A 23,587-nucleotide genomic window follows, 5' to 3' on the forward strand; every position below is an offset into this window, starting at 1 on the left:
CACAGCATATCCATTTACTGCTAAGACACTCCCGTGTTGTAATAACAATTTAAAACAATCATTTTGGAAGAAGAATTCTCTCCTATTCTTCCTCTCTCATTGCTGCGGATAAAGAAGAAAATTTCCCTGCAGGCATGTTATTCCTGAAGCTTGACTTCTGCGGGGCTTCCTTCAACAGTGACCAGGACCAGCTACTTCAAAAACAAAAGGCTGGGTTAGATGGAGAACTAGTCTGATCCAATCCGATGCTCACATGCCTAAATCTTTCACACAAGATTCATTTTGCTTAATGATGGTGATTATTATTACAGATACTAATAATTTATGGTGGCCTTGTATATCAGCTTCCACGCTGAACGATTTCAAAGTGTTTTACCAAATGATCAGTAAAGTATACATAGGTAGAGAGGGGCATGAGGCACAAGTTGGAATCTGAACTTAAGCTTTCCCAGAGTCTGGAAGATATCTGGCTGTAGGGATTTCACTCATCCCTTTACAGAAATGAGACTAGTGGAAAACTGTGAAGTTCACATTCCGCTCTGAACTTCTCCAGAATTCATACGAATTTGGATTTGGGTTATGCTTCAAGAGCCTCTGTCTATAAGACCCATACTACATTAATGGAGAAATGCAGCAAGCGGGAAGAAGAAACACGATAGCTGTTCAGTGTTGTGCCGATGAGATGCACTACAGAATCATGTATGAGAGAAAGGAAATAATACCATATCTACTGGACTTGGCAAGAGGAATTTAGGTAGTCAGAATGCAATCAACCAAGGTGGTATTTGGCTAGAACCCTGGATTAATAATCATATTTTTCCAGAAGCTGGTCAAAAGTTAACTCATAGATCTAGCCTCAAGCCAACTGGCCAGAGTCATCCTTTGCATTCTTCTAGTGGAACAGTTTGGATGAAATTATATAACTGAAATTACTGCATACAGTTCAGGATTGCCTCCCACTACAGTGTGTATTTGTATAGCACTTCACTTCGTGCGGTCAGAGTCTACTACTGCAATACCAATGATTGTCATAATTATAATCAGGAGTTGTTATGGGAATTTTTACAGCAAAATGTCCTCGTAACTGAGGGAGATAATTCACCCTCATAGATCAATGTCCTAATAGAATTCAGCACTGTACAACTAAAACAAGTTTTCTTTTCCTCCTAAGGGAAGATTTGAACAAGAGGCCTGATGGGGATGCATGAAACAGCAAATAACAAGAGAAAATAAACTGGTTCTGTCTCAATAGTTAACAAGAATTTCCAGCTCCTGAGACACTCTGATGACTGCCCCGGAACACTGCACTTTATGTAATCTCTGTTATCTAGTTACAAGTACTGGGGGAAAGCACCAGGTAATAAAAGTGAACTTCCTCAAGTAAATGTATCCAGAAGAAATAATGGTGGAAGTGCTGATAGCCTGTCATCATCCCCCATCTTAAGTGCTTTGCCATTTAGGGCCATACTGGGGGCACATTTTGGCAAGTTCTCATTCATGTGAATACTCTCATTGAATTCAGTGGTACTACTGGCAAGAATGAGCACTTGCCAATGTGAATAAGGGCTGCACAACCTGGCACTACTTGTGCTGCTCCAAATATCAGATCTTGTAGAATCGCATTGTGAATGCTTTATATGAAAGAGAGCTAAGCAGGAAACCCATGGACGTTCATTTGGCAGGGACCCTTCAGTGATAAATAAATATAGTTCAATAGCTTGTCTGACTTGCAGACCACAAAGAAAGACCTGGTTTTGTTCTTTCCTGCTGTACCTAAAATAAGTGTCTGAACATCTAAAAAATCATTCCTCTGTCATCAGTACTTTAAGCTCTGTTGGAACCTCTCTTTGGAAAATTGGCTAACAAGTTAATGTAGAAACTGTATGCTGCCCAAGACAGACAATCTAACAGAAACTTTTAACCTACACGATTGGAGAAATTTAAGAGCAGTTCAGATGAAAATCTATCAGGAATAATCTAGATGGTGCTTGGTCCTGCCATGAGGGCAGAGGACTGGGTTCAATGACCTCTCAAGTCCCCTTCCAGTTCCAGCATTCTGTACTCCATGACCTTTCACCTTCCTCAGCTGAGTTTTTACAGCGTGATAAAGGTATCAGTAAATCATTGCAGATGGACTGTAGTCAACTGATAAAGCTAGTCCAGCAAAAGTAATGGAATGTTTTAAAAAATCCAGATAATGGGACAAATTCACCTCTGGCAGAGTTCTGCAGAAGCCATCATCCATAAAGATTCTGTACGCCAAATTAAGTCCTTATCTACACCTGTGCAACATTAGTTCTTTCAAATTATGTCTTCATTGTCACCAGTGCCATCTTTAAGTAGGTTTGCCCCAGTGTCATTGAGTGTATACTCTAAAAACAATGACACTGCAAAAGGGCACGGGTTTGTCTTCATTATGTCTACACGACAGCCTAAACTTGAAATAGGATACACAATTTGCACCATGCGAATTGCATAGCTTACTTCAAGTGTGGTTCAAAATCGGCTATTTCGGCATTTGGCACTGTCTAAACAGCGTCAGAAGGTGAAATAAAGAACTATTTCAAGGCATCCCTAACTCCACCTGCAACAGGGACTACAGGGATGCTGAAATAGCACGCCAGTTATTTCAGAAAAATATTTCGAAATGAAGGGCGCATTTCAAAAATATGGAGTGGCCATTGTGGGATACCAAGGTATTCCAAAATAGCTCTGCCATGTAGAAATAGCCTTAATGTGTTGCTGCAGGTGAGCTGCATTGATGTCAGTTTCAGTGAAGAGGCTACCTACACTGATAGTAGGGCTTTTCCTATTGGCATGGGGACTCCACCTCCCTGAGAGGTGGTAGCTAGGTCAACAGGGGATATAGTGGTGGCTACACCACAAGTAGGTTTAAACTCTTGAGTTTTACCAACATAAATGGCTAGTGTAGAGCAAGCCTAACTCTAGACTTAATTTGGCCTATAGAACCTCTATAGTTACTTCCACTCCCCAGGCAGTGTATCTAATTTTTAATAATATTAACCAGCTTATTTTTACTTCTTAAAATATATTCAAAAGCAATATATAATACCAACTTTTCAATGAATTAACAGTCATACAACTAATTTTAATATTTGATTTGGAATGCAAGAGATTATTCTTCATTGCCATGAAAATTGAGCCAAATTTATTCTGGGAGCTCAGCCAACGTTAAATTTGGCCCACTATCATTAAATGTAAAAGACATACTGCAAGATTAACTGGAAATCAGCAGAGTGCAAAACACACTCCCAAAACTGACACTTACCTTGCAACTCTCCCACGAAGATCTCCCAAACCAGACAACTGCCGCATTTCCAGGCTCTTTAAGGTAGAATTAGTTCCATAACTGAGGTTATCCCTGACACGTATCTGTTCCTGCAGCGTCTACAAGGCATTAGTATGCAAACAGGAATTCAATAAGTCACTTATACATTTAGTAGGCTGCTGTTTTTATAGGCATGCAAAAAGTGGTGCGTTTTTTATAGATTCATAGGACTAGTGGGAACCTCAAGAGGTCTCTGCACACACACAGCAGAACCAAGTACCACCTAGGCCTCACTGATGTGCTACCCAACTGAAAAACAACAAAAAAGGAGACACTCCCCTCTCTCGCCTCGCACACCAGCCCCAGAGCCTAGGCGAGCCAGGGCTAGTACATTATGTGGGCCCCTCTGGCACTGGGGCTGGTGTGTGAAGGGAGCGATGGGTTCAGTGTGGGAGGGGGCTGCCATGAAGTGCATGTGGGGTGTAGATTCTGGCAAGAAGTGGGGGTGTGGCAGCAGGCTGGGAATTGGGGGGTATGGGTAGGAGGAAGAGTGCAGAAGTAGACTTGGGGTGGGTGATCTGGGCAGGATTTGGGTACAGGAGCAAGCTACGGGTGTGCGTCTGAACAGGAGGAGGTGTTGGAGGGGGTGAGGGTCTGGGTGGGAGGGAGATGCAGGAGCAGGCTGGGAGTATGGGGTCTGCGTGGGAAGAAGGCTGCAGGAGGGCTTGGGGTGTAGAGTTGGGAAGGGAGAGGTCAGGGTGGGGTGAGTGGTCTGAGGGGGATGGCAAAGGAGGGTGGGTGTGGGGGTCTGGAGAGGAGGGGGTTCAGGAATTCTCTGGGGGCATGGAACTGGCACAAGTGCAGCTTACCTAGGCAGCCAGACACACATGGGTCTGTGCCCTCCCCACACCACTCCCAGGCACTGCCTTGCACTGCTCCAGTTAGCCAGAATTCCAACCAATCAGAGCAGCGGGAAGCCTCCAGGGGCTCTAATCCAAAATAGTGCTATAGTGTGTGGACACACTATTTCAGAATGAGTTTTACTTATTTTGAGGCTTCCTTTTTGTGTAGATGCATTATTCAAGAATAGTTTATTTTGGAATAATAACTCTGGAATAAGCTATTGTGGAATAACTGTAGTGTAGACATATGCTCAGCAAAGTCAAACTAACAGCAGAATTGGGCCCTTAAGTACTAACCTATATTTGCCCATCTACCCTGCTAATTTCAGGTTTAAGTTTGCATATTTGACTGATTGGATCATTTGGACGTGTGCACTGTGGGTAGGGCATGTGGGAAGTGAAAGGAAGTTTTTCTTGTTCTGCCCACTGTAAGGAGTCTGTGCATATGTTTAGGTGTTAGGGACTTTCAAGTGAGGTTGAAGTGCATGCTGGTGTTGCATTAATTGATGATTTCCTAGCTGTTCCTAGGAAAGGAACAGATTAGCACCACAAAACTGTTTTTGCAGAATTTATATTAAAATTCCTGACAGTAACCTGTCTTTTTTTAATATATATAGCTACCAAAAGAACTACATACTTTGCATGCACTTAGTAAGGATGTACAGTTTATAAACTCTTCAGATCTGAAACTTACATCACATCTTAAATCTCAGTAAACTTTCTTATTAAACTCAGAGTCAATGGCAGAGATGGTGTCTGACCTGGGAAAGAACCAGAACATACCTCAATGTCCCGGTTAAGCTGCCTCACTATTGCCGTTATGTTTCGGATGTGTTCTTCTAAGAGTTGCCTAGCCAACCGATCTCCTCCCCCTTTGTTCTGCATTCTGTGCAAAGTAGAAACAATGTCCTCCTTAATGCGAAAAGCGTGTTCCACAAGAGCAGCAGTTGTTTTCTCATGGCTTAGAATTCTGTCTTCTAGCTGATCCACTAGACTTGCAGATGCTAATGGGACTGCTGTCAAAGCTTGGCTGTGTAGTGGTATATTTCGAATCCGTCTAGCAAAAGAAATATATTCAAACAAATGTATTATTGATATGTTGCCAGATCCAGAGACCTTACTCAACACCCTATCGTAGCTTTTAACCACATCCATATATATGAGACTGATACCACCTTAGTAGAAGCGCTGGGAATAATAATGCTTCCAGAAAGAACATTACCTCCCAGAATTCTGAACACTTCCAGGGAGAGCTCCCACTCCTGCACATAAACAGTGTAGCGTTTGCTGCCAAAGTGGTAGATGTAAAGGGAGATCAGGGCCTCCTCTCCAACATAAGCTCAGAACGTTTTTAATTCGGTTTATCAAGTATTACTACGTATGTGCAAGTTTGGAATCTGCTTTATTCCCATTCATGTTCAAAGCAATTACTGCAATAAAGTTAAATAAAAATAGACTAAGAAGGACTATCTTGAGTCTTCATCTATGCTTTTCTCTCCTAATAAGGCTATTTCTGGAGTAACCATGCAAAAACGTCTCCTCTTGGGAACTGGATAAATACATGCTAAAGCTTTGGAAATACATGAGGGGAAAACCCAAGCCTCTCACAGTCTCTAAGGCAACTTTTCAAAGGAGGTCAGCTCCCATTTAGGCACCCAAATAATTGTCCAGATTTTTCTAAAGAGCTCAGCATGGAGCAGCTTCTAATGAAAGCAATAGTTGCTGCTAAGGTGCCGAGACATTTGAAAATCTGGCCATCAATGAACAGTCTTTCACTGTGTTAATTTCTGTAATGCTTTCGGGAAAGATTTTCAGAGGCACAAAGAGAAAACAAGTATTCAACTCCCATCCGAAGTCAGTGACCATTGGATGCATAATTCCCCTTTGTGCCTTTAAATATCTTAAGCACCTTCATAATTTTTTTCTTGCATGCTATATTTGTTATCCGATATTCATGGGGGCCAAAGCAGGAAGGGAAGGCTAAATTCTGTTCTCACTTACATTGTGCTTTGATTTTACTGAAGTTAATGGACATACAACCAGTATGTAAATGAAAGCAAAATTTGGCCTTAAATTTTTACACTCATTCCTTACTTATGAAAAACTTCCACTGGGGCAAGTCCTGATGGTCTGGATTTTCACTCTGTCACACCTGAAGCTAGTAGAAGTTTTCCTTGAGAAAGGACTAAATAAAAGCGAATGACTTCAGAATTTAGCCCATGATTTGGATGAGCAGGATATATGTCTACATTATTTAATTTAGTTTAGTTGTTGCATTAAGTACAAAAACTACAATACTAAGCATGTGTGTAAATAGAGACGTAAAAGAGAAGTACAAATACTCCTGCACTCTGGAGAGTCTAGATTTCTAATATGCCAAACTGTACCTTTCAGTATGGCCAACTGTCGGAAAGATTGGGCTTCGCTGGGCCATTTTCTTTTCAATAATTTATGTCTGTTGAAAAAATATACATTACATTATTTAACAGTAGTTTATATCTGACGCTCAAATGATTTCATGTATCTGCTTTAAGTGAACCTTAAGAGTAGGCCAAGAACTCTGACATTGGAAAACATTTGATATATTGCCCTGGATTTTGCTTTCAGAATACCTGCACGCAAAATTTGATATAACACAGCAAAACAGAGAGGAGAACTGGGTGACTAATATAACTAAAAAGCTTTTGCAATTCAATGCAGCACATATGAAAGCACTCACGATTGACAGCCCTGGAGGCTGTAGTCCTCTGTTTAGCCACAGAACTAATCATAGTAAAGTCTGTCTCTCATGTAGGATTTTTCATCAGTCAAATCCCAAAGTGCTTTGCAGTCTCTGACGTGTTTAGTCGCATAACCCAGCTCTGACACAGGATAGCACTATTAACCCACCCCCATTGTTTACAGGTGGGAAACTGAGGCACGGAGAGGCTATGTTACTTCAGGTTCACACCGGCGGTTGGTCTATGATGCAGCAAACAACTGAATCTGGGTCCCTGTGTCTTACGCCAGTGCCCTCACCACTGGACCATCCTTTCTCCCAGAACAAGCTTATCATAGAAAGCAGCAAAGTAAACTGTCTAACACGTGTCTGTGAACTGGACCATCAGTAGAGGCAAGAGAATATTACTATGTCAGAGCTTAGGTAGGGTGACTTCATGATATGGACACAAGCTAGTTGGAAACTTTCCAATAGAACATTTTTCTGTCAGAAAATGCCATTTCCTTGAAAACTACATCTTTTGTGGAAATATGTTGATTTTGATGGAATTCTCATTCAGGAAGGCAATGCAACATGGCGTCCTCATAAGGTTCAAGTGTCCATTTTGATCTTTTCTGAATGGAATATTGTATTTCTAAACAATTTTTCAGGGTTTTTTAAAATGTTATGTAATATAATTTTTAACAAGTTGAAATCAGATTGAAGTATTTGTATTTTATTTAAATGATACATTTCAATTTATCTACTTTTTTGCCCATTTTATGGGAAATTTTGAAAAATTTTGGCTTTGTTGTGTGTGTCAGTACAGAAAAAAAATGTAAATTATGGAATCTTCCACGAAACAGAATATCTGGTTCCCATCCAACTCTAGCAGATGCCTCTCTTCTGTTAAGCGGACTGAGATTCACCAAAGTATTTCATACCGATCACCAGACAGCAACAAGATGATAGTTTTCAGTCGTTATTGACCTATTCTGGATTCCACTACAGGTTGAACCTCTCTAGTCCAGCACTCTCTGGTCCAGCACAATCTATGGTTCAGCATGATTTTAAGTTGTCAGAATGTCCACTTATCGTTGTTGTGGCCAAGTCCCCATAAGTTTGTTTACAGACATCAGTCCTGGTTCTCTGTGTTCTGTGGTGTTATTTAGCTGTAATTTACCCCAGAGGCTGCCTGTATAGTACAGCGATCCTTTGAAAGAAGTTTTTCCAGAAGGATTTTCCACACACAAAAAAAAGCAGATCGAAATATCGATCCACTCTTTCAATAGAGAGTACCCACATAGCCCCTGCTCTGTTGAAAGAATGAACGAGGGATCAAAAAATCCAGTGCTGTGAGGACTGCTCTTTTGAAAGAAGGGCCCATGGAGTGTCTACACTTTTTTTTTTTTTTAAGAAAGTATCTTTTGGAAAAAGGTACTCTTCCTCATCTGGGATAGGAAGAGGGCTGTTGGAAAAAGAGCTGCATTCTTTCAAGTTCAGATCAAAAGAGCGCATTTTGTGTGTAGAAGCTCTGCGGGTTTGTTTGTTTTTTCCAAAAAAGGCCCAGCTTTTCGAAAAAAAACTTACTAGTGTAGATGCAGCCTAAATGTCTTCTAAGAGCACAGTAAGCAGCAGAAGTGTTGGTAATGTTGCCAGGATATACTGACCTCCCATGGTTTGGCAAATTCTCTGATTTGTCACTGGTCAAGTCCCAAGAGTTCCAACCTTCAGTGATGTGAAGCTGAATGGCTTTGCAATCCCCATGGCACTGATGGTGCACCTCTTAGATGTTTTTTTTAAATATCTCCCAATCTGAGAGAAGAATTTGCAAAAATAAGATAATTTGGTAGTTTACCTCAAAAATGTTAAGATTATAATTAATATTAATTGTGCTATTTTAATTTTTTAATTAACTCAGTGGGAAGTATTCACAGATATTTTTAAAGGTGCATCTACATTGCAATGAGAGTGATTTTCAGCATGAGTAGTCACACCCGAGTTAGCTCTGATCTAGCTAGCTCAAATAATATTCCTGCCAAGGAAGCAGTGCACACGGACCAAATACTAACCCAGGGTCTGTGCTGCTGCCACTATTTCTGCAGCTTCACAGGTATTATTATCTGAGGTACCTAGATCAAAGTCTCTCAAGCAGCCATTTGTCTAATTTTAGAAATTAACTAAATTGCTCAGGTGATGTGCACACTGCACTTTGTCAGGTCAGACAGCAGGAACTGTTTACCCTGGATTCCAAGCAGAACTCTCTCCTTTGAGTAAACAATACTCAAACTATGTCCTCGCTTTACATTTCAGATCAAAAGACGGATGCATGAACTGGTTTAAATTTTTTTAAAATATTATATATTTTAATAAAATATTATATATTATTGGGACTTTCAGACAACAAAAGGGCACTTAGGCATCCAGATACCACTGACAAAGATGGAGGTTGAATACCCAATTCCCATTTATACCTTTGAAATTTTTCTCCTTTATAATTGCTTCCTATTATAAATCCCATTAATTTAAACAGTATGACTACTGCTACACTGCAGCCGTAACACAAAATAACTTACGCAATTTGCACAAGGCAAATTTAGTTCGACTGTTTAGTTCATGGCAAGTCAAGGTGTAAATCTACCTCACTCTAGCCTGTTGTGGAGTAAGTGTGCACTAGCTGTCCTGCATTAAAATTCCATAAGGCGCTTTGATCTACTCCTATTTTGAAACAGGGTAATTTAAGAGGACTTCAGAACTTTCATTGTGCAGCTGCAGAGTCCACACAGACGCAGAGGCTGCCATGTGGTAGATTTACACTGCAGCTTGCCATGCACTAAATTTTCCTATGAACAGTCTCTAAACATTGACATCTGCAGTCATCTAAACAAACCCAATACTCAGAGCCACCTGCAACTTTCTCAGTCGCTGCATCTTTCTGATCCAACTCTAACTTGATATCAAAAGCTACAGAGAAATGAGTCTGAACTTTTTAATTAAAAAGAGCAGCAAAAGCAAGAAAATTCCAGGGAAACTGCCCCACCCCCATTATGGTTAACATTTTCATTAAATAGTAAATAGTGAATTTCCAGTTGTTAGCATCTATAGTTGTACCCTGGAATTAACAATTCCCCCACCTCACTCCCCACCCAAGTATCCCAAATTATATGATATATTCCTGTATGAAATAATAATTATATCAGTAATTAAAAACAATATATCATTACAAGGGAAATTTAGTTAGCCAAATAAGCTCCACCAACTTCAAAGCTAGACTCCGATACGCTTTCTCCTACCGAATATTATCTTATTCCCCAAGTAACTCCGTTGATTTATAAGAGCAGTATGCATGCTGTCATGTACTATTCAACACAGGCATCAGGAGTTAAGTTTAGGACTCACCAATTAACATCATCACTGCTAATTTATGGGCCTGAAGGAAAACAATAGAATATCCAAGTAATGTGAAATATTCTAGCATCAGTGGTTGAAGCAAAATGCATACAGGATGATACATAAGGTTAAGGTTATATTTGCTGAAGAATGGAACAAAAGCATGTAAGAGACAGGACATTATATGGAATAAGATATTACGCAGGTTCAGATATTAGCAGTCAGACATCTAACTAACTTGTGCCTGTATCAACTGAGGTCACCGAATATCTGGTTAAAATTTAGTAAAAGAGAGGTACCCATGTTAGTCTATACTCCAACAAAAAAAAAAAGCAGCAGAAATGTAGCACTTTAAAGACTAACAAAATTATTTTCTTGGGCTATGTCTACACTAGCCCCAAACTTTGAAACGGCCATGGAAATGGCCATTTCGAAGTTTACTAATGAAGCGCTGAAATGCATATTCAGCACTTCATTAGCATGCGGGCGGCCGCGGCACTTCGAAATTGACGCGCCTCACCGCTGCGCATCTCGTCCCGATGGGGCTCCTTTTCGAAAAGACGCCGCCTACTTCGAAGTCCCCTTATTCCCATCTGCTCATGGGAATAAGGGGACTTCGAAGTAGGCGGGGTCCTTTCAAAAAGGAGCCCCATCGGGACGAGACGCGCGGCGGTGAGGCGCGTCAATTTCGAAGTGCCGCGGCCGCCCGCATGCTAATGAAGCGCTGAATATGCATTTCAGCGCTTCATTAGTAAACTTCGAAATGGCCATTTCGAAGTTTGGGGCTAGTGTAGACACAGCCTTGGTGATGAAAGCCCAACACCGAATAAATCATTTTGTTAGTTTTTAAAGAGCTACATTTCTGCTGTTTTGTTTGGTTAAAATTTAGTTTTTTTAACCATTTGTTTTCTAATTCAAACAGCCATAATACATATGGTCATAACCCCACAAATTTTAATTTTAAATATAGTCAACTAGAATCTGATGTCACTTGTATCTACATAACTCTTTTAACTTCATTATGGCAACTCTGGATTCATACCAGTGTTAAGGAGATCAGAGTTTGGCTCAGTAGATTATTTACAAAAAGGAGTTATAGCCGTATCCAAATCTACCTACTCTACACCATCTAAAAACAAATGTATTTTTGACATTGTAGTGGGGTAAACAAACCCCACAATGGGCTGGAAGAGGTTAAAGGGAAGCACTAGGCCTGGCTAACCCCATCCTTCCAACACAGCTGAGCATGCTCCAAATGAAGACAAAGTTAAAAGTGAACAACCAAGCATGGAAATGGGAGGTTGGTGGAGAGTCCAGACCAATCCTGAAGGCTTCTGCCATAGGGGTTGTAGAAGCCTCCCCTGAAGGAACAGGGCAGTATGCAGAACTCACCTAGGCTAGCATCTGCGTTTCCTTTTCATTTTTTTCTCCTTATCTGGGACCATAATTTGACAGAGTGAAGCAGGGGTGGGCAGTGACCTAGGGAAAGTAACTCAGAGGGCCCCTTCCACTAGGGCAGTGTTTCCCGAGCTTAAAACATTTGCGCACCCATTTCAGCACTTTGGTCTTATCTGCATACTTCCTCTCCCAGTGCCCTCCCAGAGTTTATCTCTTGATTTTTAGTGATTTATTTTCTGCTACATACCCTTTGAAATCCTTTCAGAGTACCACCAGTGGTGCGCATACCACACTTTGAGAAACACTGCCCTAAGCAAACATTGCTGATCCTCCTAAGGCCCTGGATCTGAGTTCAGTGGAGTGGCTGGCTCAGTCTATGTCCAAATACTCTCCAGACTACCCTATCACTGCCCCTCAAATGAGTGGACACTAACCACTAGGCCCTTCGGCTCACTGAGGACCCTCTTTACAGACAGGGCAATGATTGCTCTTTTTCAACCTTAGGCCTGATCCTGAATTCCATGTGAACTCAGAATTGCTACTGAAAACTGAGATTTGATCTATGGAAACAATTTGGCAGCTGCTGATGGGACTTTGTGCAATATGGTGCACAGATGGAAGGAGAAAACAAGTTATTTTAATACGAGTGTCAACTTTTGAAGTGCAAAAAATGCACTAGGGATATCCTGCAAAAGTATCAAAATACACAGCGCATGTTCATGCATTAGAACCTGTTTCAAAGCACTGCTTAGAAAACAGTGTTCTTGTGTAGCTGTATGCATGTTCCACTTACACCACAGTATTTCACGAATAAGATTTTTTCATGAGAAACAGTGTGGCAGTTAATGGCCAGGATTCTGATTGGGACTGAGGAAACCTGACTTCAAGTCCTTGCTCTGCTTCCACTTCACTGGGTGACCCTAGGCAAGTCTCTTCCGTGCCTCAATTACCCCATTTTTAAAATGGAGGTAATGATGCTGCCCTTCTTTGTAAAGTGCCTGGAGAGCTACAATAAGAAGCACTGTATTAGAGGTAGGTATTATTATTATTTACACATTCTGACCCCTACTGATGAGGGCCAAATCCTACAAACTGTTCCTCACACAAGTAGTCTCCACTAAAGTGTCATTATGACCATGGGATAGGAGGTAGGTTTGGTTAGCACTATTATTACAATTTTACAATCTGGGAAATTTAACAGTGATGTTAAATGACTTGCCCAGTGAGGTCATACAGTGAATTGGTGGCAGAGCCTGGATCGATGCTGATACCACTAGGACATACTGCACGTTAATGGCCCTGATGCAGCAGACTGTTAAATACAGCTTAATTTTAGATATGTGAATATGCTCAATGACTTCAACAGAACTATTCTGATTTACACCACTCAGGACCTGAATATTGTCCCAAAGACTTAATTATTAAGCTATTTAAAAACATATAATTGACAGTATAATTAACTGAACATCTTACGTGTGGTTTTTTTCTTACCTCATCTAACAATGGCTTCATTCTGCCACACATATACATGTGTAACTCCCACTGAAGTCAATGTCTGGGTGCAGTACGACTGCAGGATTAGTCACAGACATACATTCAAACACAGTTTGTCCTAAAAGTCACCAAAGGCACTGATTCGTCTGAAGTTATATTTCCAAATATTGAATAATCAATTATTTTTCTTTTTAATTTAAACAATGTCTCCATACAATGGTGCTGATGCTAGCCCACTGAGGGCCTACACAGAAATACTTTTTCTTCCACCCCCAACACATATTAATAATTAAGAGGGGGCCCTCTTGAGCTGCTCAGGGCACGAAGCAGTTGCTTATCCTGCTTATACCTGGTGCTGGTTCTGCCATACACACTCAGATCTCTCTTATGCTGAGACCTCACATTCTGCAATGACATCCTGAGGCAGTTAGCTCATGCTGAGTGATACTGGAGGCATGCCTACTTTGCCTCACAGTGAGCACCAAAATGCTATGCTATAACTTCCTGGTGTAGATGGTCCCAAGAGAGAATATGCCCATTAAATCTGGCACATAATGGCTACATATACACTACAGCAATCTGTCAACAGACGTTACTGTCAGAAGAGATCTTATGGCAAAACTTCCATTAACAGATCGTGTCCACTATGAAAGGGGACTGAAAGAGCAATCTACTCTGTTGAGAGAGAGAGGCCAGACTGCCCAGCTGCTCTCTCAACAGAACGGCAACCTGGAAGCTCAGCAAAATGAGTCTGCTTAGTGAACGGGAAGCCCTGAGGGCCCCCAGAGCATCTACATGGCCTCTTTGTTGACCAGAAACTGTCAACAAAGGTCTTATTCCTCATGACGGAGTGAAAGTGCAGAGTTTTGTTGACAGACTGTCAACACAACGCATTTTGTGTGTAGACACTTCATGGGTTTTGCCAACAAAATCCCGGTTTTGTCAACGAAACCCTCTCGTGAGGAAACCCTCTTGTGTAGACGTAGCCAACATGGTCACAGAGAGCTCATGAACTCAAAGTTCTTACCCACAGCACCCATAAGGGGGAGTTATAGCATGGCTCTTTGTTGCCCATAGCTATGCACATTCCTTGGGTTTAAACATTGTGGCACTGTAGATCTGTCCTTACAGATCTCATCAATGCTTCTTCAATGCCAGGCTTGCAATCTCAGCTTTAAGCTCCATGACTTCACTGTGGGACAAGTTCTTAGAGCCTTCCCGAGGCCAGAGTCCATGACAAGGGAAAGGGGTATGTCTACACTGCAGTTAAACATCAACGGCTGACCTGTCAGCTGACCCAGGGTCACGAGGCTCAAACTACAGATTTTGTTGATAAGTTGTCAACAAAACTCATTTTGTGTGTAGATGCTCCATGAGCTTTGTCAACAAAACTCTCTAGTGTGGACGTAGCCTGGCAGAGGCAAAAGGTTGTAGGAAGAAGTGCCAACTTTTGTCAACAAATCCCGTTTTGTGTGTGGACGCTCCACTAGTTTTGTCAACAAAACTGGGGTTTTGCCGGCAAAGCTCGCTACTGTAAACATAGACTGTAAGTATTATCTCGTGAGTTGTTTTCTTTCTGAATATTCTACGTTTGTCCTATTGCAGATAATGGATATCTCAGTGGTGTAAATTCCATACCTGTTGCAAAGATAGCCACTCACTTGAGGCCTATCACAACTTCTGCCTCATATGAACCTGGAATATCTCACTTGTTATTCCTGTAAATCATTGACATCAGAAATGAAATCTTGAAATTAAAGATAAAGCTGAATGCAAGATTAAAGAAACATACATACACCATGCTGTGTGGACATTCAGGAGAGGGAAGTCCCCAGAGCCCAGACTGTGGCCTGAGCCCAAATGTCTATACTCCAGTTCTATAATCCCACAGCCTGAGCCCTGCAAACCCAAGCCAGCTGACACATGCCAGCCGTGTGTGTTTCAGTCCAGTGTAGACATATCCTGGGGTGTTTACTCTATTATGTACTAAATGTGCACTGGGTAAGGACTTCAGGATTCAGCTCTGTATGTCTACCAGTCAAGACTAAATAAAGGCCTGCTTTAAAGCCCATTCAAGATAATGGAAATACTCCCACTAACTCAATCAAGCCCTACATTTAATACTTTTCCAGTGACCATGTTAGGAGTATCTTGTCCGTCAGCACTCAAATTCCACTCAGCTCTCTGTGGTTGAAAGTGTATGTATGTCCTGTAACTAATAAATGCTACATGTCATTACTAATAGTTATATTCCCTCTATGACTACGGCTACACTAGAAGCATCTGTCGACAGACGTTTCTATCAGAACAGATTCTCTGACAACTTCTGTTGACAGAGTGTGGCCATACACTAAAGCAGATTGAAAGAGTGAAACCAGAAGCCCTGTCTGTCAACAGAAGGCCCCCAGAGCATCCACATAGCTTTTTTGTCAACAGAACCTTTTGACAAAGGTACTCTCTCTCATCTGGGAGAGGTAGAAGGCTGTCAGCAAAAGTACTGAGTTTTGTCGACATACTGTCAACAAAATGCATTTTGTGTGTGGACACGCCACCACTTTTGTCAATAAAACCGGGGCTTTGTCAACATAACTCTTTAGTGTAGCTGTAGCTTCTATGTATGTCAGTATGCAGTACTCATTAGTGTTAACAGGTGTGCATGAAAAGAAAAATATAACTCTCAGGGTCAGCTCCTGAAGTGGTATAAATTGGCATAGTTCAACTGCACGTAATAGAGGTCTGGGGCCCCAAATGTTTAACATTTTAAGCCAATAGTAACAGAGAGGAAGCCGTGCTAGTCTATACACTATCAAAACAAAAAGCAGTCAAGTAGCACTTTAAAGACTAGCAAAATAATTTATTAGGTGAGCTTTCGTGGGACAGACCCACTTCTTCAGACCATAGCCAGACCAGAACAGACTCAATATTTAAGGCACAGAGAACCAAAAACAGTAAGCAAGGAGGACAAATCAGAAAAAGATAATCAAGGTGAGCAAATCAGAGAGTGGAGGGGTGGGGGGAAGGTCAAGAATTAGATTGAGTCAAGTATGCAGACAAGCCCCTATAGTGACTCAGAAAGTTCCCATCACGATTTAAACCATGTGTTAATGTGCCGAATTTGAATATAAGAGCCAGCTCGGCCGCTTCTCAACATTTTAATGGAATGGGGCATTCTGTCAGTGACCTAAAGGTATGTGTGTTACTGAAAAGGAATTATTGCACCATTTTGGAAAGAGAAGCAGCCGAGCTGGCTCTTATATTCAAATTCGGCACATTAACACATGGTTTAAATCGTGATGGGAACTTTCTGAGTCACTATAGGGGCTTGTCTGCATACTTGACTCAATCTAATTCTTGACCTTCCCCCCACCCCTCCACTCTCTGATTTGCTCACCTTGATTATCTTTTTCTGATTTGTCCTCCTTGCTTACTGTTTTTGGTTCTCTGTGCCTTAAATATTGAGTCTGTTCTGGTCTGGCTATGGTCTGAAGAAGTAGGTCTGTCCCACGAAAGCTCACCTAATAAATTATTTTGCTAGTCTTTAAAGTGCTACTTGACTGCTTTTTATTTTAAGCCAAAAGATCTTTGAAATTAATTTTACTGCAGTTTGATATAACACAGGAACTTAAAGCCTGAGACAGTAAGTCAATATTATCACATCTATGAGGCTATGGTTACAAGATAGTGATCTGTCAACAGAAGTCACTGTTGAAAGAGATTTCCCGACAAAATTTCTTTTGACAGAGCCTGCTGCTACTCTACCACTGTCCCATCAGAGGGGGCATGGTAATGAGGCAATTCAAAGCAGGCTAATGAGGCGCTAACATGCATATTCAGCACTTCATTAGCATAATGGCAGCCACATAAACAAACTTCGAATTTCAGATTGACAGTGAAGATGGAGGCAGCTTCAAAAAAGCACCCCGCTTCAACATTCCCTTACTCCGATCTAGTTCTAAAGATAAAGCTGAATACAAGATTAAAGAAACAGACATACATCAGTTTAAGTTTGCTTCTGTTATCTTGCATATGTCTCCCTCTACCACACATTGAAAGGATCCTTTGGCCTGCACATTTGTTTTTTGGAGGAAAGAGAAGGAGGATGTTGAAATGATTTTGGTACCAGCTTATAACTTTGATGACTGGGCTCAACTCCCTGCTCTGTGATAATTTTCCCTGTGTGACCTTGTACAAATCATTTAGTTCTCTGTGCTTCTGATCCCTATCTATCAAATAGGGACAATGGCACTTCTCTACCTCTCTGGGGTGTTGTGAGGATAAATAGATCACAGATTTGAGGAGCTCAGATTCTATGACTATGAGGGCTGGATAAGTACCACACATAGTTTTTCACTTACCCCTTTTTAAGTCTCAATGGTAGCAGTTCTGTTCTATAATTTTCATAACATTTCATAGTAACAGAGGGGTAGCTGTGCTAGTCTGTATCCTAACAAAGCAAAACAAGCAGTCATGTAGCACTTTAAAGATTAGCAAAATAATTTTTCAGGTGATGAGCTTTTGTAGGGCAGACTATCTATAGATCTGAAGAAGTGGGTCTGCCCCCACAAAAACTCATCACTTAATAAATTATTTTGTTAGTCTTTAAAGTGCTCCATGACTGCTTTTTTGTTTTGATAACATTTCACAACATTGGAATTTACTTAAGGTGCGTACATTAGGATTTGAGCATCTCCTGGTGTGTAACACTCCTGTGAGGTAGGGAAGTGCTATTGTCCTCATTTTAGAGCCAGGCAACTTAGGCACAGAAAAGTTAAATGACTTGTCTTAAATCCCAGCAAGAAGTTGATGGCAGAGCAAGGACTTGAAGGGCCTCCCAAGTCAATGCCCAAACTACTGAACCATCCTTCCTGTCTCAAAGCTACCCAGAAATATCTTTGTAGATGACACAATGTTGTGACAAAGGGTCTTTTGAGAGTCCACGGGAGGGAAAAATTCAGGAGTCAGAGTGTTGCACTGGAGCATTGCAACATACCAGAATGGTGTTTTGGAGTGAGCAGCAATGTTATCATGTCATGACTCACTGTGAGGATGGGTCAAAAAACAAAAAGCCCATCACTTTGCTATATCAGACAAGCCTTTACACTACATACACTGCATTGCCACATTATGAAGTTTCACAGGTCCCTTAAAATGACTGCAGCACAGCCCCATGAGGGAACATCTGAGAATATGGAGATTGTGGAAATGCTACGATAGGGGGAACTTGACATAACAGCACAACACAAACATCACCATACTGTCATGCGACAGAGAGGGGCAAAGTTCAGACACTTAGTCGTATTAAAGCTGATGTATTCACTCACCAGTGTTGGATTAGGGCAGGACATGGCTGCCCATCCTTCCCTTGCATCCTAGCAACCTCTCTGCTGGCTGTCTCTGCTCGCCTTTTTAATATGTTTTTACTGATAGGATTGCTGTATGCAAAGATTCATAGAGCGCAGCTAGACAGCCTGGATGTCCATCCGTCCCTTCCTGCTGCTAGTGGCAGGCAGGTCCTCTCCCTCTCCGCTGGGCCTGCTGCCACTAGGCCTGGTAGATGGGAAGAAAGCGGCTGCTCAGAGTTGTTGCCAGGACGCTGTCTCCATAGAAACCTGCAGCTCAATCTGAGGGAACCAAGATTCTCCTAATAAACAGAAAACGTGAGAGAGAGAGACTTATTTATAGGAGGCAAATATTCACACACCCTCCAGCAACCAGAACAAATCCCCTCTTATCACTGTTTCCTCACAGTCTATTTGATGGCAGTGTCAACGCCTTGCAGAACAGGGAGGGGAAAGATCCAGCAAATAAAAACCTTATTCCATACATTACAGCATGAATGACTAATGGTGACAGATTCTAGACACAATATTGGGCCAACTATAAATGCAGTGGCTGTGGATAGCCTGCTTTCTGTTCAATATAGTCTGCTGAGTCCCTGCTTGAATCAGTCTCTTGCATGAGAAAAGGTGATCAGTTTAACTGGAAATACTCTGAATTCCTAATGGTGTAAATGAGATGAGAATCTGGATGATAGCAGGGATTTTTCCCTCAGTTTATGGAAAATCCTGGGAGAATACAGGGCTGTCAAACTGTGCCAGTGAGAATCAGTGAGAAGTTCAAAAATTATTTCCATATCCTGTTTTCCTCAAAGCCAGTGTCTGTGCCTGTAAAACTGCCTGGGGTGGGTGGGTAGGTGTGTGAGACAGAGAGAGCCCCCAAAGTGTACATTTGCCTACATTTGCACATACAAATCAGATACATAAGATATGGGAAAGAATAGCTAGGAAAAATGGTGAACATTTGGTCTGTTTCTGCCCTCATTCTGGTTTTTATGCTGATACGATTCTGTTGACTTATTGGAGTTGCAACAGTGCAAACCAAAAGTAAGTAAAATCAAATTTGTTGCAGCAATCCCAAAAGTAGAACCTAAACAACATTTATTTTTGGCTGAAATAGATATAAAATCTCACTACTGCTGCCAACACTAATCATCACAATGGTAGCCATCTGGTATGTCTGAAGGTTAAATAGCATCCTGACATTCACATTCTTTTAAATAAAAGTACCTAAGCATCTGAACCTACTGGTCATTCATTGCCTTCTGTTTATATTAAAGTCAACTGCACCTCAGAGGATCAAGTCTGCAGTGAAACAGTAATTCATTTTTGGCAATCACTGCACCTAATTACAATTTTACTCCCTGATCCTGCAAACCCAATAGAACATGCATACTTTATGCACATGAGTGGCCCCTTTGCTTTCAAAGGACTCCCCGGGTGCCTACTGTTACCTGTGTTTATTAGTGTTTGTGGGACTGGGACTTGAAGGTACCAAACTTGGAAGTAAAATTGACTTGTTTGTTTTTACTATGTGCTCCGCATTCTTTACATACAAGAAACTTACCAATAGGAGTGGCCTCATCAAATAAATGGGAACTGAGTGGCACCCAATGAGCAAAATTCATCTGATCTAACACAAAACAAAAACAAGGTGAGAGCTTTCCAAAGCTTTTGTTGTAGAGAATAAAGCTTGCCTGGTGGGTTGACAGCACATAGGTCAATAGAACAAAATTCAAATGAAGTGAAACATTGAGTTTCCTAATTTTCACTTGCCACATCACTCATATCTCATCTTTCTTGAGACTCTAGGTATACAGTATGGCTACGGTTACACTGTGGTTTCTATCTCAAGTTACATTTCTATGCCAAAATAGAAGCCCCTGGCTAAATACTGGAATTTAGCATGGATTTAGGTAGAGTACATCATTCTTTATCACTTTCATGACATGAGGAATCATTGCCACAGACTTGTAGTAACCTGGAAAGAGAGGAAGAAGCATATTGCTGACTGGTATGAACGCTGACACTGGATGTTTGCTGGCATGATAAGCTGTGTAAGAAATGTCTTCATCTCCATTGAAGATATCCAGACCTTCTCTTTGCCTAACTTGTTCAAGCACCCTGAATTCTACTTGGAAGGCCTGGGTGATCAGTTGGCAGTCAATCTTGATTTCAACATTTGTGTCAGGGATAAGAATATTCATTTTCTTAAGCTCACTGAAGGGACAATGACTCAGAAAGAGATGATAAAATTTTCTTCACTGATACTGCATAGTCGGGAGTGGGAATTCTATGAACAACTCCCTGCACTTAAGTAATGGGAGGCTGAATACACGAGACCCTCTTTTTGTGGAAGGAGTCTGTGGTTGGACTAAAATTGTGGTCTGTGATGCCTATGGAACCAATAGTGAACAAAACATCATAAAGCTTTAGAGCACAGACTACATTCTCATCCTTGAAGTGTTGGCCTGCACTGTTTGCCATACTGCTAGAAATGATTAAGACTCTGTCATAGGAGATGGTCAATCGAAGCTTAAAGAAGGTATTTGCTAGCTATCATTTCTGTATGTGAAGTGTTAAACCAACATGCACTTCTCATGCTTTGTTGTGGAACAAATTTTCTGTCCCTCCATGTTGACTACAATTGCTGTTGTACTGAAACTGTTCTGCTAAAGTAAAGGTAGCAGGATGAATAGAAACTTGCTCTGAGTGAGTTTTAATGTTTGGGCATCAGTGACAATAGTGACTTGGGAAATGATTTTTCTTGGCATCCTGGGTCAACTGATTCAGGAAATTTTGTTTTCATTTGAATCCTGTCCTTTAGAATAATTAATGCTGGATATGACAGAGTAAAAACTTCTTCTCACAGTCTTCATCACATGCGTGTTTGAGTGTGTTTCCAATATTCTGGTTTAAGGCAAGGAGCATGCCATGTATGCTCCAAGGTCTGGAGAATATGAAATCATATGGGACTATGGGCGTGTGAATGTGCCATTCCAGCATCACCCCCAGCTGTTCTAGTCTAATTGTATGGAGCCTTATGAGGTCTGCTAGTTTAAAGAATGGAGTCAAGCCTTCATTCAGTTTTGTTTCTTCAATGTATGCTATCAGTTCAGCAAAGGAAATCCTATGTGACATCTTCTTTGTATTGCTTTGCTCAGTTTTCTTCTCTTTGCCTTTGTTGTAGAGAGACAGCAAACATCTTGCGAGATACTTTACCTCTTGGGCCATTAGAGAGACTCAACAAAACCCTAACCCTGATCCACAAATGTGTTCTATTGAGAATCTGTCGACAGAATGCAGCAGTTTTCCTGGCAGAATTCTGTCTTGACTGTACGACGCAAAGCACCTCTGTCGACAGACTATGTCAACAAAAAAATAGCATAGATGCTCCAGGGGGCCTTCCGTTAACAGAGAGGGCTTCCAGTTCAACACGCTGCCCTGTTTGCAGAGCTTCTGGTTGCTTGTTCTGTCCACTGAGAGCAGCCTGTATTAGGTGTGGATGTGTTCTATAGACAGAGGTTCTGTCAGGAAATATTTGTTGAGAGTGACTTCTGTCAACAGAACTCGGTAGCATAGACACAGCATTTGTGTGTAGATGCTCTGCAAGTTTTGTCTACACAACCCCAGTTTAGTCTACAAAACTCTCTAGTGTAGATGTGCCCAATATGTTTATGAATATGGGAAGTGAATTCACTTTATGGAAATGTCTGATATTTTCTGACAGAGTTCGATAGCCAAATCCATCATGTTCTCTTTTCAATTCTGATTGATTAACCTACTCTGTGACTGTGTCTTCCTGATAAAGTACACACTTCAGTCAATAGAGGAACAGGATGTCTGTTGTTAGCTCTGGAACAAATTAGTATAATTTTGACATGGGTGTGTCCTTGGTAGTAGCCAATAGTAATCTAATATAGGTGTATTCTTAATATTACTCAATCACTAAGCTGCTTTCACATAACCAAAATAGCATATGAAGGAAAAAGAGGAATATGATTAAATTCTGACAGAACACACTGTCAATCAAAATTAATACAAAATGTCTCCTTACATGAGTTGTAAGATCATTGAAACAAAACCAATAATATAACACATGTATGGCCAACTGTAAAACAACATAATTCATCAATTATAACAATGATATTAAATGGTTGCCACAGCCTACAAAGCATGAGTTTGTGATGGCCTATATCTGAAAATCTTTAATAGACCATCCCATAAAATTGTGGCATATGTCATTTTATATAAACCCCACAATTCCATCTTCTTTTTTGCATAAATCTGATTGACTGACTATAAAGGGGCAAAAATCAACAGAAATCATTGATGTATTTTTGTGTGCTCCCACAATAATTTTATTTTTGGATAATGAAGACACAGATCGCCATCTAACAAGAAAAATTTAAGTATCAGAGGGGTAGCCGTGTTAGTCTGGATCTGTAGAGCAACGAAGGGTCCTGTGGCACCTTATAGACTAACAGAAAAGTTTAGAGCATGAGCTTTCGTGAGTTAACTCACTTCTTCAGATGCTGGGAATAATTTAGACAATTTAGACAACTTTCCCTGTCAAGATCAATAACATAAACAATAATAACCATTAATGAAACTGTGTTGCCCAAAGAATCCAATCCACAGCAAAGACTCATGTTAAATAGTGGCAATGTACGTAAAATTTTAGCTAAGTTATATTGAATTGTTATTCATGAATGTTTCCAGGGCGGACAAAAGGACAAAGTGTATTTTTATTTAGACTGAAGTGATTCAAGGTCCACACACTATGGAAATCAATGGAGTTGCTAAGAGTTTTATACCAGAGGAAGTAAGCGCTAAATTTTGTATAAATGGAATTCTGCAAACAAGTTCAATAGGAGCAGGAAAGAGCGCTTTGGCCTTAAGTTTGAGGTTTATCATAATGAGGTCCAGAGCCTCTTTAAATGAAGATCCGTGTGATTATGCTCTTTTACAGTGTAGGTCCAGAGTAATTCCACTGGCTTTATTACTATTACCTATTATTCCAGTAACATCCAAAGGACCTATTTTGCTAAGCATTATACAAATGCATCTGGAGCATTAT

General features: G+C 40.8%; 1 protein-coding gene across 1 annotated transcript in view; it reads right to left on the bottom strand.

Annotated features, from left to right (window-relative positions):
* FAM81A (family with sequence similarity 81 member A) overlaps window positions 1–18,654 on the bottom strand; it is a 30,440-nt gene extending 11,786 nt beyond the window's left edge. Inside the window, exons 1-4 of the mRNA XM_075007121.1 lie at window positions 18,493–18,654; window positions 6,579–6,646; window positions 4,975–5,248; window positions 3,290–3,408 (exon numbers count right to left, since the gene is read on the bottom strand). Coding sequence (XP_074863222.1) covers window positions 3,290–3,408; window positions 4,975–5,248; window positions 6,579–6,625 — 440 coding nt within the window. The 5' untranslated portion in view covers window positions 6,626–6,646; window positions 18,493–18,654. The remainder of the gene's footprint in view (window positions 1–3,289; window positions 3,409–4,974; window positions 5,249–6,578; window positions 6,647–18,492) is intronic.
* Between the last annotated feature and the right edge of the window lie 4,933 nt (window positions 18,655–23,587).

Source organism: Carettochelys insculpta, chromosome 12 (genome assembly GCF_033958435.1).
Source record: "Carettochelys insculpta isolate YL-2023 chromosome 12, ASM3395843v1, whole genome shotgun sequence".
Taxonomy (NCBI): Eukaryota; Metazoa; Chordata; order Testudines; family Carettochelyidae; genus Carettochelys; species Carettochelys insculpta.